Below are 16,206 nucleotides of genomic sequence, written 5' to 3'. Positions count from 1 at the left end.
GTCAGTAAATAGTCACTGTCCAGGGTGCTGAAAGAGTTAAACGATCGTGTAATGACAGGGGGGTAGGGAAACAGACAGTGAGCCCTAATCTACCCACCACTCAGTCCCTGCCTACTTGCAACGACCCGCCCTAGGCGACGGGGTACAACTGGGCGACGGTCCCTACGCTCAGTAGGTGCACGACAGACAAACGGACAAGGGGACACAAGCAAAGGGAAATGGGGCAGTTGCCCACGGCAACACCGTGAGCAACAAGAGAGGTAAACGAGCCGAGTCAAACCAGGAATGTACAAGGTACCAAACGCAGAGCAGGAGAGTAGTCAGAAAGCCGGGGTAAGTATGAAGCAAGGTCAAATAGCTAGGAGCTGCAGCAAGGCCAGGAAACCACACGAGAAGAATCACAAGCAAAGGAGGAACAGGAAAGGCAGGTATAAATAGACAGAGGGCGGAACTATCTCCGTCTGGCCAGGCTGCGATAGGCTCTCCCACTCCTAAGCCTGCCATCCTGAGTGGTGGAAGATGGAGTCAGTCTCAGAGACATAGAACCAGGTGCAGACTGATTACCCATGGGCGTATACACAGAAGTGCCTGGCAGATCCTTTACAGATCGGCAGTAACTCTTTCAGCTCCCTGGACAGTGACTACCGATCACAATATAGATCAACCTGTAAAAAAAAAAACTTTCATACTTACCCAGAACTCCCTGCTCCGTCCTCCAGTCCGGCCTCCTGGGATGACATTTCAGCCCATGTGACCGCTGCAGCCAATCACAGGCTGCAGTGGTCACATGGACTGCCACGTCATCCAGGCAGGTCGGACTGGATGTCAAGGGAGACACGCGTCACCAAGACAACGGCCGGGTAAGTATGAATTTCTTTAACTTTTTCTGCGGAAAGGACTGTCCCTTCTCTCTATCCTGCACTGATAGAGAGAAGGGCTGCCGATTACTGCAGTGCAATTTTGCAGCGAAAACGTGCTCGTAAATACGGGTGGAATACCGGTGACACCGGACCTGTATTTACGGGCACGAGTCCGTAAATACTGGTGCAATACGGGTCGAATACGTGTGACCAAGGACCCGTATTTACGCCAGTATTTACGGGAGGACAAACATATGTTCGTGTGCATGAGGCCTTAATGTGTATGTAAATATGGAAAACTATTTCCAAGAAAATGTTCCTAATATATTGGGATGTTGGGTAAAGATCATTACTACAGAAGATTACACCAATGACTTGTGAACATATTTTTCAATAGATGCTGCACATAAGTACCATATTTTTCGGACTATAAGACACAGTTTTTAGCAAGAATAAATCTTGCTAAAAAGTTCCTGCGTCTTATAGTCCAAAGTCAAGGGACCCGGCATCGCCGGGCCCCATGACCGCGTCATTACTTAACCCCTTCCCGACCCATGATGTTCCGGCACATCATAGAGCTCGAGGGGGGTGATGTATGGAGCGGGCTCACGTGCTGCAGGTGTCAGGTTGTGCCATAAAACACATGTATCCCCTATCCACAGGATGGCGGATACATGTGTGATCGATAAGGAGAACGGGGACCGAAAGTTACCAAGAGCGCTGCATGAGAAGCTGTGACTTCCGCGTTCTGTGTTCGGCTGCTTCATAGATATCAATGGAATTCTTCTGCGCATGCGCGAGCGGCTCTCCATTGATCTCTAGGAACAGATAAGCCGGACACAGAACCTGGAAGTTCAGGCTTCTCACGTAGCGCGTTAACCTTATCGCTGGGGGTCCCAGCGGTCGGACCCCCAGCGATCTCACATGTGGATAAATGTGTTTTATGGCAAACCCCTTTTAACTAGTTAAATGATGTGGTCAATAGCGACCACGGCATTTATGGCTGCTGGTTCAAGTCCCCTAGGGTAACTAATAAAATGGGTAAAAAAAAATAAAAATGGTAGATAAATTTTCAGGGGTGTAAAAAATTATAATAATAAAAGTAAAAAAAAAAAACTTTTTCCATTTTTCCCCAAGCACAATGTAAAAAATAAAATTATTTGGTATCACTGTGTCTGTAAAAGTCTGATCTATTACAATATACCATTGTTTAAAAATTGAAAACATCAAAATAGTTTTTTGGTCATCTTAGTGCTTAAAATATGAAATTAAAAAATAAAGTGATCCAAAAAATCGTATGTACCAAAAAATGGTGCCAATAAAACTACAGCTCGTCCTGCAAAAAATAAACCCTCACACCGCTCAATCGATGAGAAAAATATGAAAAAAAAAATTCTCTTTTTTTTAAAAAAACAAGTTGCATTTCATAAAAATGTCTAAAACCTGGCCAAACAGTAAGTTACGCCCACTTTCACGCCACTTTTGAAAACGGATGTGCAGGGCACAAATGGTTAATAAATATGTCGCACAGCAGATTAGACACTAATTTGGAGTAAAATGAACTACAAAAAAAAAGGGTGCAAATACACTGATAAATGTGGGCCACAGACATGCATCACTTTTGAATGTTTATATTATTTTACATGGAAAAGGTAAAATATACTTCACTAATTCCAATAAAACTATTAGAAAGAAATGTTTCATACTATATAAATATATATATATATATATATATATATATATACATATATATATATATATATATAACACAGGGGGCAATAAAAGTACCCCTTTTACTCACATTTACTGCGGAGTGCTGCCTATTTTTTGAATACTACTGAGTTTGGAACGTGGTCTGTTCCTGAGGAATTGCACCCACTGTTTGCCGGTGCTGCTGGATCCATTTGTTTGTATATATATATATATATATATATATATATATACACATATACATATATATATTTATATATACACACAAAATATATACACAAGAGCATTACAGAACTCCTCTTAATCATTGAGTTCAGGTGTTTAATTCAGTCCCATTGGCACAGGTGTATAAAATAAAGAGCTCATTGAATTGCAGCGTGGTACTGTAATATGATGCCCTCCTAGATATTCCACGATCAACTGTTATTGGTATTATTGCAAGGTGGAAGCATTTAGGAACCACGTAAAATGACAGAGCGGGGATGCTGAGGTGTGTAGTGCATAAAAGTCGCCCAACGCTCTGCTGACTCAATAACTGCTGAGTTCCAAACCTCACGTGGCATTAATATCAGCACAAATACTGCACCCCGGGAGCTTCAAGGCACAGGTTTTTATGGCCGAGCAACTGCATACAAGCCTTACATCACCAAGCATAATGCCAAGCAATGAATGGAGAAGTGTAAAGCACTGGGGGAATTTTGTGGAGTGACGAATCACGCTTCTCTATCTGGCAGTCTGATGAACGAGTAATGCTTCAGCATACAAAGACATTTTAGACAATCGTATGCTTCCAACTTTGTGGGAACAGTTTGGGGAAGGCTCTTTCCTTTTCCAGCAGGACTGTGCCCCAATGCAAAAAGAAAGTTCCATAAAGACATGGTTGGGTGAGTGTGGTGTGGAAGGACTTGACTGGCCCACAAAGAGCCTTGACCTCAACCCCATCAAATACCTTTGGCATGAACTAGGACAGAGATTGCGAGCCCGGCCCTCTCGTACAACATCAGTGTCTGACCTCACTTATAGTCTTCTGGATGAATGGGCAAAAATTTCTACAGACACACTCCAAAATATTGTAGAAAGCCTTCGCAGAAGAATGCTAGGTGTTTTAGTTGCAAAGTGGAACCAACTTCATATTAATGCATATGGATTTAGAATGGGATGTCATAAAAGCTCCTGTAGGTGAAATGTGTCGGTGTCCCAATACTTTTGTCCATAACTAAAATAGGGTTTTCACACATAGGTTTAAAAGTACACCTATCCTTTCTAAGCCTATGTCCCTACTAGGGCTGGAGAATTTTCAGTTTGGATGGTGAATATATACAGAAACTAATTTGTATCCATAATTTCCTTCAAGATTTTTCCATAAAACAAATGAATCAATTCTATTTTAAGGCATATCTATAATCTAGGTGATCTAGGGTAGTGGAAGGGTTAGTAATGAATGTCCATTTTACTGACCTCTCCAGATTCTAGTGATGTCTCCAGTCTCTAACAGACAATGTGCTCATCATTTTCAGATTTCGCCTTCCTTCCCTGCACTGATCTGTATGACTATGACTATGATTAAACGGTTCTCCCTATGAGCCAATAGAACGCTATATGGACGACCTGCCTAAACATGAATGAAATGGTCAGTGGGGTATGGTGCCAGTAGGACACCGTAACAAAATATAAGACACACACCAATATGGCTGTGTTTCCTGTTGTCACTTTTGTAAAAAAAAAATGCTGCCAAAACCAAAAATATCTTTTGAGCATAGAAATTGCTGGTAATACAGTTCCCTGAAATGCTTATTTGCACAACCAATAATTCTCTTTGATGCTTCTCGCACCTTTTGTTTAAGTCTGCACGTAGCGTCTGTGAAATGCAGATTTTGTCAAAGATTTACTCTAGTGGGTGAAATCTGAAGTGAAAGTCTCCGCAACAGAATGTGCATGTTGCAGTTGTGAGAATCTGCAGCATGCTATGACTTCTACACTTATTTTGTCTGCTACGTGTGGATGGGATTTTCAAAACCCCATCCACATGTATTGTAGTCCATTCCCATAGACTAAAAATCTGTGCCAGTTATGTCACGTCTAAATGTGATCTTTGAGGGACACAAAATTCTTACCTTGGGGCAGAAGACTGTCCTTTGCTTGAATCATCTACGAAAACCTTCGGTAAGTCCTAAAAGTGAATTAAAACACTGTTAAGGAACTTAATGCTAGTGTATCTTTTAATAAAAGGTATTAGTGACCAGTGTCTCAGTCTTTTTGCAGAAAAACACACCATGGTGTTGCTCTGCTCTGCATTTATTCTCCAACCATTACCTACACATCTATAGTTAGAATCTAGTTGGTATACCAAAATGTGCAGAATTATTTAGGGCATGTTCACACATGACAGATTTGATGCTGAAATTTTCTTTTCTTTATCATGATCACATCTTAAACCTTGTGTGTTGTACCTCATGGACTTCTGTAGATAAAAAGCGTGGCATACACAAACCCAAGAAAAAAAAAAAAAAGATTGATTTACTGTATTGATTTACTGAATAGATGTTTTCCAAAGATTTTCCAAGAATTTCCTGGTGAGACCATGGTAAAACTGTATTCAACACACGGTTATGCAATGGTTTTTCTTCCTGCTGTTTGATTGTGCAGTACTGAGTAGGTTGAATGTACAAGTGTTTTACAATAGACATGATGTATTCAGGCACGTGCGGCACTAAAAACTGCATGTTGCCAACATACAAACCCAAGTACCCACTTGTTCAAATCTGGATGAAGTATTCTGCACTATAGTTTTGCAGCAAAAAATTGATCTATGGGGGATTTTCATAAAATTGTAGCAGCCAGTAGGAAGAGTGGGCCTGTGTGTAACATTTTGCTTCGTAAGGGTATCTTTACGTGAGAATACAATTTTTTTCCAGCACCTCTCATATAAACCAAATTAAAAATCTCATGTAAATATAAATTGAGGCAAGATCACCAAACTGATGTGATGTGGAGGTAAGCTATTTCCTGAGATTTTGCTTAATGTGAAGTGTCTCTACAAATGATATACCCTATAACTTGGTGCAAAGCAAAACCTACCGAACGATCAAATCAAAATCTGTGCTATGTCTTTTGAAAATAATTCGGTCCCTTTAAGTTTTGCAACAAAATTCATAACTGAACTGAAGAAGCACATCATACCGGGATATCAGAGGGAAACTCGCTTTTCAGTTCTTTTAGTGCGAGGAACGCAGCTTCCTTTCTTGCCAGTTTCTTTGTCTTTCTCATATTACTTTCTGGAAAACTTCTCTGTTCAGTCTTTGCTTTGCAAGAAAACCTGAATATTTACATTGTTAGAAAATAAAAGAAAAATACTTTAGGTTGTTATTAAAGATATCTCCAGGAATAGCATTATCTGTGGCTTCATATAAGGCCTGATTTACACGAGCGTGTGCGTGCGCAAAAGGCACTTAACAGCTGCGTGTGTCATCAGTGTATGATGCGCGGCTGCGTGATTTTCACGCAGCCGCCATCATTATGACACTCCGTTTGGATGTTTGTAAAGAGAAAAGCACGTGGTGCTTTTCTGTTTACATTCAGAGTTTGACAGCTGTTGCGCGAACCACGCAGTTCGCACGGAAGTGCTTCCGTGCGGCATGCGTGGTTTTCACGCACCCATTGACTTCAATGGGTGCGTGATGCGCGAACAGCGCACAAAGAAAGGACATGTCGTGAGTTTTACACAACGCACTCGCGCTGCGCAAAACTCACGCACTGTCTGCACTGTCCCATAGCCTAATATAGGTGCGTACGACACGCGTGAAAAGCACGCGCGTCGCACGCGCGTATATTACGCTCGTGTAAATGATGCCTAATAGAAATTCCTGATCATGACATTGAGGAAAATATAATCTCTCAATTTTTGGGGTAAAAACACTTGACCAATTTATTTTATAATTTTGGTGGGAGTCAGGATTTCTGCACACTTTGCAAAATAATTTCGTTTTCTGGGACAGAAGCTACAGAAGTCTTTTATATCATTAGAAATCTGTTCTTTAAATAAACAGAACAGACTGAAAATCATGTGCTGTCGTTTTGTCAGTGTGACCTAAAAGCCTTCTGCTTTTAACATGTCTTTTTAATTTAAATTGTCTTAAAATGAATCAGCAAAAAATCCAACTTAGGGCTTATTCAGTTTTTCATGTCTGAGTTGCCCTGTGCGCCTTAGGCCCCTTTTATACGGATCAACATAGACTTGAGTCTATGGAGGGATCCATGAAAACGGAAGAAAATAGGACATGTTCTATTTTTCAACGGCCCCATCGCAGGGTGTAAGTTTGTCTGAATAAGCCCTTAAAGTGGATCTCTAGGTACCTCCATACTTAAATTTATTAACTCAGTTATGTGTTGTAATATGGTTACATGGGTGAATTGTGCAAGGTTTCATGAGAATTGGAATTTCGGCACCTGCACCAAAACTAAAGTTCTTGGATAGATAGGAGAAGGCTAGTTCGAATAGTTGTGGGAACAAGAGTTAAACGCTCATGCAGTCGATTTCAGAAGTGTACTTTGGGTTAAGGCCCCATAATACCTTGCATAGCTCATACAATGTAAACATGCTTCTCATCTTACATTAAAAAAAATGCATAAAAGTAGTCATAAGGAGTTCCATAGCCACGTGAAAATGACCATAGAGTTTTATAAAAAATGTAGGGGCATTTCTGACCTTAAAAAGTATGCATTACCTCATACGTTATGTCAGCACTCTGATACATCAATACTAATGGTGGTGAAATAGTAGATTGTAATCTACCGATGGACCTAACAGTAGGGTTTACTAGATCTCCATTTTCGGCCACCGGGCTATTCTGCAGAAGTAGGAAAGCTGTATTCTAATAGGTTTGCATTTCAGTGTGCCTGTCAACACCTTTTTTTTAGTGAAATGCTCATTGGCGAATCATATAGGAACTTGTGAGTCTTGGAGAGCTGGTGTAGGTCTCACACACTCCCTGATGGGTAAACTCAGGAAATTCAGAGTGTAGGAGCAGCACAGTCACATAGGAAGAAGGCCTAGCTGTGTAGCAGGTACAATAAGTAACTAACTGTGACTGCTATCACTCTCATGGTGGCATCTGAAAAAGGGGCAGCAGTGTTGCCTGTCCTCATTTACTGGTCCCTGGTCGCCTATTAGATTACCTAACTCAGACTTTACAAAAAGTAGATCCAATGCTGAAAACAATTGGCAGTTTTGATATATACTATTATGGTCTACAGAAAAACAATAAAAAAAGTTCTCAGTTTTCCTTCTAAATAATTAACATAATTCATTGCTTAACTTACTGACGATTATGAGCTGGTCCAGTTTGTCCACCATCCAGAAAGTCGAGTATCCACTTTTGCGTTTGGCAGAAGTGATGAAGTAATGCGACAGGGTCTTGTTGATACTAACATGAGTAAAAATATTGAAGTCTTAATTATAATCAGCTTTCAGATTTTAAATATGTGTCACACATGTAATATTTCCAGTTCTGGGATATCTTACATTCAGCAGATACATTATGAACTGCCTTGTGATAACACCTGTATGCATTCTTTGGAGCAGACCATAATGGTGTTCTCTGACTATCAGACATGCACAAATAGGAACCTAGGGCATCTATTGAGATTCAAAAATACACTAATATTTTGGAGCAAAACAACAATGGCACATTGAAATAAAAAAAATTACTGGTTATATAATGGTTATCTGCTTTCAAATAAAGGGTGTCCATTGCACAACTGATGGGAAAGTCTTCACTAAAAATGCATATTACTGGGGTATTTCTTCTAAAATAATTTTCCACAATCCTGTAGCATGTCAGAAGGTGACATATGTAGGTGTCGAAGAAACCCCTTCCAGGTAGCACCTTTTGGGATGGGTGCTCTAATGGGCTCCCTCTGCTTTGTCAGGTGGTATTCAAATATGGTAATTGAAGTATCAGCAGTGCACCGGGAGATCAATAAAGACAATAGCAATCTGTCGTCTCAATCAATATTCTCATTTATTATCAAGATACATAGGTTAATATACCCTCAGGGCGTACCCTCTAACCAGGGTGTTACCTCTCATGGAACAACCAATCATAACATTTTACACGTAGACTGAAAATACGTCATAGGGTACCTTCCCACTGAGGTCACGTGATCTTTCTAACACCTGCAAATCCTGGCCTACAAACAATAGAAATGTAGGAGGTTTTCATAAGTGTATGTGATGATTTCATATATGTGTGTGAAATACTGAGATAAAGAATTAATTGGAAATATAATGATTATTTCAGGTCTAGGCGTTCTGCCAGACTCCTATCTACCAATATTGAAGGCCACGAAAAAGAACACAAAGTAATAACTTATTCCCTTGTGATTCAAACAGAACCAGAAGATATGTATTCTCCATTACAAAATGGAGAATACATATCTTCATAATCCGGCATCCTGCTTGATAATTCATAGTGTAGTTTAATACAGAGAACATAAGCAATTTGACCATCCATCACATAGGGTTCTGCAAACTGAGACCACCATTGATTCTTCAAATTAGGGGGTTGTAGCACTCTATAAAGCACCTAAATTGTTTTTGGAGCTGTTCAGAGATGTTGTCACTTGAAATCTTTGACACAAGGATTGCGACATAGCATCTCCTTGCTCTGGGAATTAGTGGAGTTCTCAACCAAGGGACCTCCTACAAGATAGTCTATAGATCTATATAAGATACATTTAGATGGCATTTTCTTTTAAAGGGCAATTTCAGTCATAACCGATAATAGAAATGTTACGGTAAACATTCATTAGTTAAAATCTATAATACTGCACTTTTTAAGGAAACTTTGGATATCAATTCACACTGATATCATGGCTTCCCTTTTTAACAGGATCCATAATGGACATAATGTTATGACCGCATTTCCCGGACCGAACACACTGCAGGGAGCCGGGCTCCTAGCATCATAGTTATCTATGACACTAGGTGTCACTGCCTCTCCGAGGAACTACTGTCCCGTACTGAAAACATGTTTTCAGTACAGGACAGTTTTCCCGCAGCGAGGCAGTGACACCTAGTGTCATAGATAACTATGATTATAGGAGCCCGGCTCCCTGCAGTGTATTCGGTCCGGGAAATGCGGCCGACATACGGACCGTATATCACGGACCAAATACGCTTGTGTGAATTAGGCCTTAATGGGAAGGATCATTATCTGATCTGACTGGATTTCCTTTTTTAAAATCAACATTGTTTGTTAGAATTGATTATCTGAACTGCAAAACAAAACAACTAATCCGCACGCTTCATACAAGTAACCATTAAGATATTTCTGTAGGTAAATGTGCAAATATGCCCAATCTTTTCTACTTGTTCATTTGCTTGGAAATACCTCAGAAGTTGCAGATGCTGAATCTGAGAATCCATTTTCCGAACGACTTCTGTTACCACTGATATCACCACCAGCACTGAAAAAGAAATATTCATTTATATTATTAACCTTTACTAAGGCCGGATTCAGACGAGCGTGTGCGTTTTGCGCGCGCAAAAAACGCAGCGTTTTGCGCGTGCAAAAGGCACTTGACAGCTCCGTGTGGCAGCATCATATGATGCGAGGCTGTGTGATTTTCGCGCAGCCGCCATCATTATGACACTCTGTTTGTATGTTTGTAAACAGAAAAGCACGTGGTGCTTTTCTGTTTTCAGTCATACTTTTCACTGCTGTTGCGCGAATCACGGCCGGCACACGGAAGTGCTTCCGTGTGACATGCGTGGTTTTCACGCACCCATTGACTTCAATGGGTGCGTGATGCGCGGAATACGCATAAAGAACGGACATGTCGTGAGTTTTACGCAGCGGACTCACTCTGCATAAAAATCATGGAACTGTCTGCACGGCCCCATAGACTAATAAAGGGCCGTGCGACGCGCGTGAAAATCACGCGCGTTGCTCAGACGTATATCCCGTTCGTCTGAATAAGCCCTAACTCAGAGTGTTGTGTCTAACAGCTCATTAGCTAACTGTAATGAGTGGACTTCCTGCTCACACTGGCACCATGGCTTTCGTTCTTCTGGGATTTATGGCGGGTAGTACTGGTCCCCCTGCCATATTTAAAGGCCCCATTGAGTAGGGCTGAAACATTGCATGTGGTGAATAAATCCACTTTTTCACTAACAAGGTGTGCAGTTTCGTATTTTGGAGGATTATGTACACACATATATATATATATATATACATATATACACACACACACACACACACACACACACACACACACATATATATATATATACATATACACACATATATACATATACACACATTTTATATATATATATATATATATATATATATATATATATATATATATATGTATATTATATATATATATATATATATATATATATATATATATATATATATATTCTGCATGTTAATTTTTTTTAGTGGATAGAATGATACCGACCGCTGTGCTGTTTTGACCATCAAATAAAGACTGACCCGAAAAACAACTACTGCAGGTGTGAACAGAGCCTTAAAGCTGATGACTACTTTTTAACACAATGGACCACATTTACTAAGCAGTTTACACTCCTAGCAGATGTAGATTTGATTTTCTGCCTGTCACACAGTTTAAAATGTGCCAAATTTATTAAGAGGCATGCACATTTTTAATAAATAGATTAGTCAGTGTGTTTGGTGTAACTTTATAAATAGTCTTTATTAAAAAAAAAAATTTTTTTTTGAGATACAGCTGATCTGTATTCTCTATACAGAGCAGCTGTATCGTTCGCTTTATACACTGAATCTGTCAGTCCCGCGGACCTGACAGGTTCGGTGTCAGCGGGTCCTGTGTGTCTGACACGCAGGATCCACCTGCAATCTATCACATCTAAATTATAAACTTATATGGGATTGTTTACAGGTGGAACCCGCTTGTCACAGGTGGATCCTGCTTGTGGATTACTTTGTCTAGCAATGGAGTGTTTAACTCTTTAAGGGATTGGCTAGTTGTGGCCTTCAGGACGCAGTATATGTTTTTTGCATCACTGCATTCTGAAACATTTTTGTGTTTTCAGATGAATTTGTGCAGTATGCGAGCTTGTTTTTCTTAGGAATTTAACACATGCCCTAGCCAAACCTGTTCTGCAGACAGAACTAAACAGCCTAGAGACTAAGCTGAGAAATGTTAAATACACCTACATATTGTGGCAAACTATCAAGACAGCAGCAAGGTATTAAAGGGGAATTCCCATTTGGAAAGGTATAGCATATTATTAGGCTATGTCATAACATTCTGATCGGTGGAAGTCCGACCTCTGGGAATCCTAATCGATCTGGAGAGTGAAGGGACAGAGGTCCCTTAACGGATTTCCCCTACACAGGGGCGCTCCTGGAAAACTGCTGTTTAGAGTACTGCTACACGATCCCATTTAACTGAATAGGGCTATGTTGTAGTTCTGCTGCAGCGATTACAGACAGTGCAGCAGGGCCAGTCACATGACAAAGAGTCGTGTCGTCGTGAATGAAGACTGTGCCACTAGACTTCTGGTCTCCTGGCAGATCTGTAAAAATCTATTAGAATCTCATAATCAGCGCAATGGGGGACCGGAATGTATATTAGCGAATGTACTAACATACTGCACTGAGTACCCTGCTAATAATTTTCTCTCCCCACGTTACACATTTTCTCACCCTTTTAACACCTTATGATAAAAATGTACATTGTGGGTGAGATCAAGTTCTCGGATCATGATGTACATTTTCATTGGAGCAATTATGCGACTGTGGACTGCCACTATTCCTGTGCGATCCATATTGAGAAAGCTGCACTTATGCCTTAATAGCGGGGATTCGATCATATGTATGTACATGACAACTGAGTCATCTAAAAGTTCTAAAACTGGATAAAGCCTCAAAAGTAGTAAATATATAGTGTGTGTGTGTGTGAGAAGAAGCTACGAAGCCTCTTCCAGTGGTCACAAGCCACTTTATGAATAAAATATATAACTGAATTAACATGTAATTGCATACCTTTCGGACAAAGAAGAATTTTCAGAACCAGACTCATCTATGAAACCTTCAGGCAACTCCTAGAAAAAAAACATAACTTTCAAGTCTTCAGCAAAAACAAAGTCATTGGCGATATTTGAAGTATTTGGCTGCAGGGAAATGAAAATTCAACATTACACAGGGCTATGATTGGGAACAAGCATTCGCATGGACGCTTGTTCACCTAATCATTGGCCCGCATAAAATACCCCTAAGTGCATGGTGAGACGTGGTGGATTTGCAGTGAAATTCAGTGGAAATTTGCAGTGGACATTCGCAGCTGACTTTTTTTTCTTTGGTTTCTATCGCTATCGCGGTGCAGGATTTACATTCATCAGCATGCTCAGTCTGTTGCAGAGAAGCAGTGAATTTTCACTGTGGATTTCTGCCTTTGCGATGCAAATTCTGAAACTTGTGGCAAGTCCGCTGCGAAATCCACCACTTCTGGATAACCCTTCACCTATGTGGATTTTGAAGCAGATTCATTGTGTAATTGCCGAGAACTTGCAGCAAAATCCACAGCTGAACATTTCTGCCACGTCTGAACATGCCCTTAGTGTCGCACAGCAGGGTTAATCTTCTCAGCTATCCTTTTCCTGGCACCTCACTGACATTAGTTTTAAAGAGAACCTCTCACCTGCCCAAAAAAACTGCCGCTGACATCTCAGTTAGATTGCAGCCGCCTCACAGATTCTGCCGCTTTTTTTTTTTTTCTTCTAACCCCCACTGTTGCTGCGAAATCAATGCCGTTAGTTTTGGTGCCTGATATGCAAATAAGGCCTTTGACTGTCAAGTGGACGGGTAACTCCTGTCGCTTGATAAGGGGTAACTTCCCACTTGACAGTCAAAGGCCTCATTTGCATATTGGACACCAGAACTAATGGCCCGGATATCTCAGAAACGGTGAGAGCTAGAGGAAAAGGTGCCAGAGGAAAGAAATAAAAAGCATCAGAATCTGTGAGAATCTAACTAAGGCTATGTTCACACGGAGTATTTTGGGGGAGGAATATCTGCCTCAAAATTCCGTTTGGAACTTTGAGGCAGATATTCCTCTCCCTGCACGCCGATTTTCGCGGCAATTATCGCGCCGTTTTTCGTCCGCGGCCATTGAGCGCCGCGGGCATAAAACAGCGAGATATACGCTTTCTCGTGCCTCCCATTGAAGTCAATGGGAGGTCGGAGGCGGAAGCGCCCGAAGATAGGGCATGTCGCTTCTTTTTCCCGCGAGGCAGTTTTACTGCTCGCGGGAAAAAGACGCCGACGCCTCCCATTGAAATGGGAAGCGTTCTCGGGCCGTTTCTGCCGAGTTTTGCGACGCGGTTTCCGCGTCAAAAAACTCGGCAAAATACCCCGTGTGAACATAGCCTAAGATGTCAACTGCAGTTTTTTGGGCAGATGACAGGTCCTCTTTAGATAGGCTTAAATTGAAAAGTTCCAGCACAACCAATATTCACACTGATTAACGCCATTTCTGAAAAAGTATCAACCCCTTAACGACATGTCGCGTACTAGTATGCGGTAGCCATTAAGGGGGAAGTATGGAGCGGGCTCACGGGCTAAGCTCACTCCATACTCAGCGGGTGACGGCTGTATTATACAGCCGACACCTCACCTCAATGGGCGGAATCAAAGATCACTTTGATTCCGCATGTTTAACACCTTAAATGTCACGGTCAATTGCGACCGCGACATTTAACTTGTTAGAATCAGGGGGGCGCCCCCTCGAACAAGGCATCACGCCCCCCCCCCATGGCATGATCGACTGTTTATAATGGTTGTTATGGCAGCCTGGAAGCCTAATAAAGGCCAGGTCTGCCATCTTTGTACTCCTTTGAAGCCCTGCCTCTGGAATCAAGATATACTGCAATACACTAGTATTGCAGTATATCATTCAAGCGATCCAACGATCGTTGGTTCAAGTCTCCTAGGGTGACTAATAAAAAAAGTAAAAAACTGTTAAAGAGGCTCTGTCACCAGTTTATAATTGCCCTATCTCCTACCTAATCTAATAGGCACTTTAATGTAGATAACCGTTTTTCTTTTTTTTCTTTTTGACCAAGTTATGATCATTTTTAGTTTTATGCAAATTTGTTCTAAATGCCCAACCGGGCATTTTTTTTTTACATTTCACCAAGTGGGCATTGTAAAGAAAAGGGTATGACGCTGACCAATCAGCATCATACACTTCTCTTCATTCATGCCCAGCTGGTTTCACATCACAGCGTGATCTCGCGAGATGATCTCGCAGTGAAAAAGCTGGGCATGAATGAAGTGAAAGGTATGACGCTCATTGGTCAGCGTCATACACTTTTCTTTACAACGCCCACTTGGTGAAAAGCAAAAAAAAAAGCGCAGGAGAACAATTTAGCATAAAACGAAAAAATTTACTATTAAAAAAAACAAAACAACAACTGTTGTTACCTACATTAATGCGCCTATTAGATTAGGTAGAAGATAGGGCAGTTATAAACTGGTGACAGAGCCTCTTTAAATAAAGATTTTTTTTAATGTTCCCAAAAATTTTAATATTAAAAGTTCACAAAACCCTTTTCCCATTTTTTTCCCCTAAAGCAATGTTAAAAAAATTAAATTTAACCTAACTGGTATCGTTGCATCCATAAAAGTCCAAACTATCACAATATAGTATTGTATAATCCGCTCGGTGAACGACATAAAAAAGAAATATATATATAAAAATTGCAGTTTTTTGCTCACCTTAGCTCTCCAAAATAAAAAGGAATTAAAAGTGATCAAAAGTTACATGCACCCTAAAATTATATAGGTGAAAACTACAGCTCACCCTGCAAAATGTAAGCCCTCACACTTCTAAATTGATAGAAAAAGAACAAAGTTATGGCTCTCAGAATATTGCGACACAAAACAATTTTTTTTTAGCAAATAGATTTATTTTTTTAAAAAGTGGTAAAACATAATAGAAAACATGTAGCATACGGTGAATATGTAGTTTTTACCGCCTGACTGACATCGTAAAAACAAAATTCCCCCAAAAATTGTGTAATCGCTGTTTTTTGCCCATTTCACCTCACAAATAATTATTTTTTCAGATTCCCAGTACATTATGCAGTACAAAAATGATGATGCCATGAAAAACTACAACTTGTCCTGCAAAAAACAAGCCCTCTTATGTCTATGTCGACAAAGAAATCGAAAAGTTATGGCTTTTGGAAGGCGGGGAGGAAAAAAACGAAAATGAAAAAAATCAAATTGGCCCGGTCTTTAAGGGGTTAACCCCTTCCCAGCGCAGTCATTTTTCATTTGAATTTTTCTCCACCCTACATTCCAAAAGCCATAACTTTGTTTTATTTTTCTGTCGCTATAGCCCTATGAGGGCTTGATTTTTGCGAGACGAGTTGTATTTGTTCAAGACACTATTTGTTGTACTGTAATGTTCTAGAAAAAGGGGAAAAAAAATCTTTGTGAGGTGGAAAAAAAAAACAAAAACAGATTCCTTCATAGTTTTTTGCGCTTCGTTTTTACAGCGTTCACTAAACAATTAAAAACGATATGTGAACTTTATATGTGAACAATTACGGTGATGCCAAATTTATATAGTTATTTTATGT

General features: G+C 40.3%; 1 protein-coding gene across 2 annotated transcripts in view; it reads right to left on the bottom strand.

Annotated features, from left to right (window-relative positions):
• The window catches only part of LOC142759970 (interferon-induced, double-stranded RNA-activated protein kinase-like), a 171,330-nt gene that overhangs the window by 68,431 nt on the left and 86,693 nt on the right, over nt 1-16,206 (bottom strand). For both annotated transcript variants that reach the window (XM_075862807.1, XM_075862808.1), the window contains exons 6-10: nt 12,605-12,663; nt 9,962-10,037; nt 7,890-7,993; nt 5,751-5,886; nt 4,685-4,740 (exon numbers count right to left, since the gene is read on the bottom strand). In XM_075862807.1, coding sequence (XP_075718922.1) covers nt 4,685-4,740; nt 5,751-5,886; nt 7,890-7,993; nt 9,962-10,037; nt 12,605-12,663 — 431 coding nt within the window. The remainder of the gene's footprint in view (nt 1-4,684; nt 4,741-5,750; nt 5,887-7,889; nt 7,994-9,961; nt 10,038-12,604; nt 12,664-16,206) is intronic.

This window comes from Rhinoderma darwinii, chromosome 4 (genome assembly GCF_050947455.1).
Source record: "Rhinoderma darwinii isolate aRhiDar2 chromosome 4, aRhiDar2.hap1, whole genome shotgun sequence".
NCBI classification, from domain to species: domain Eukaryota; kingdom Metazoa; phylum Chordata; class Amphibia; order Anura; family Rhinodermatidae; genus Rhinoderma; species Rhinoderma darwinii.
The sequence above is the reverse complement of the archived record's forward strand: the minus strand, read 5'-3'. Positions and strand labels throughout refer to the sequence as shown.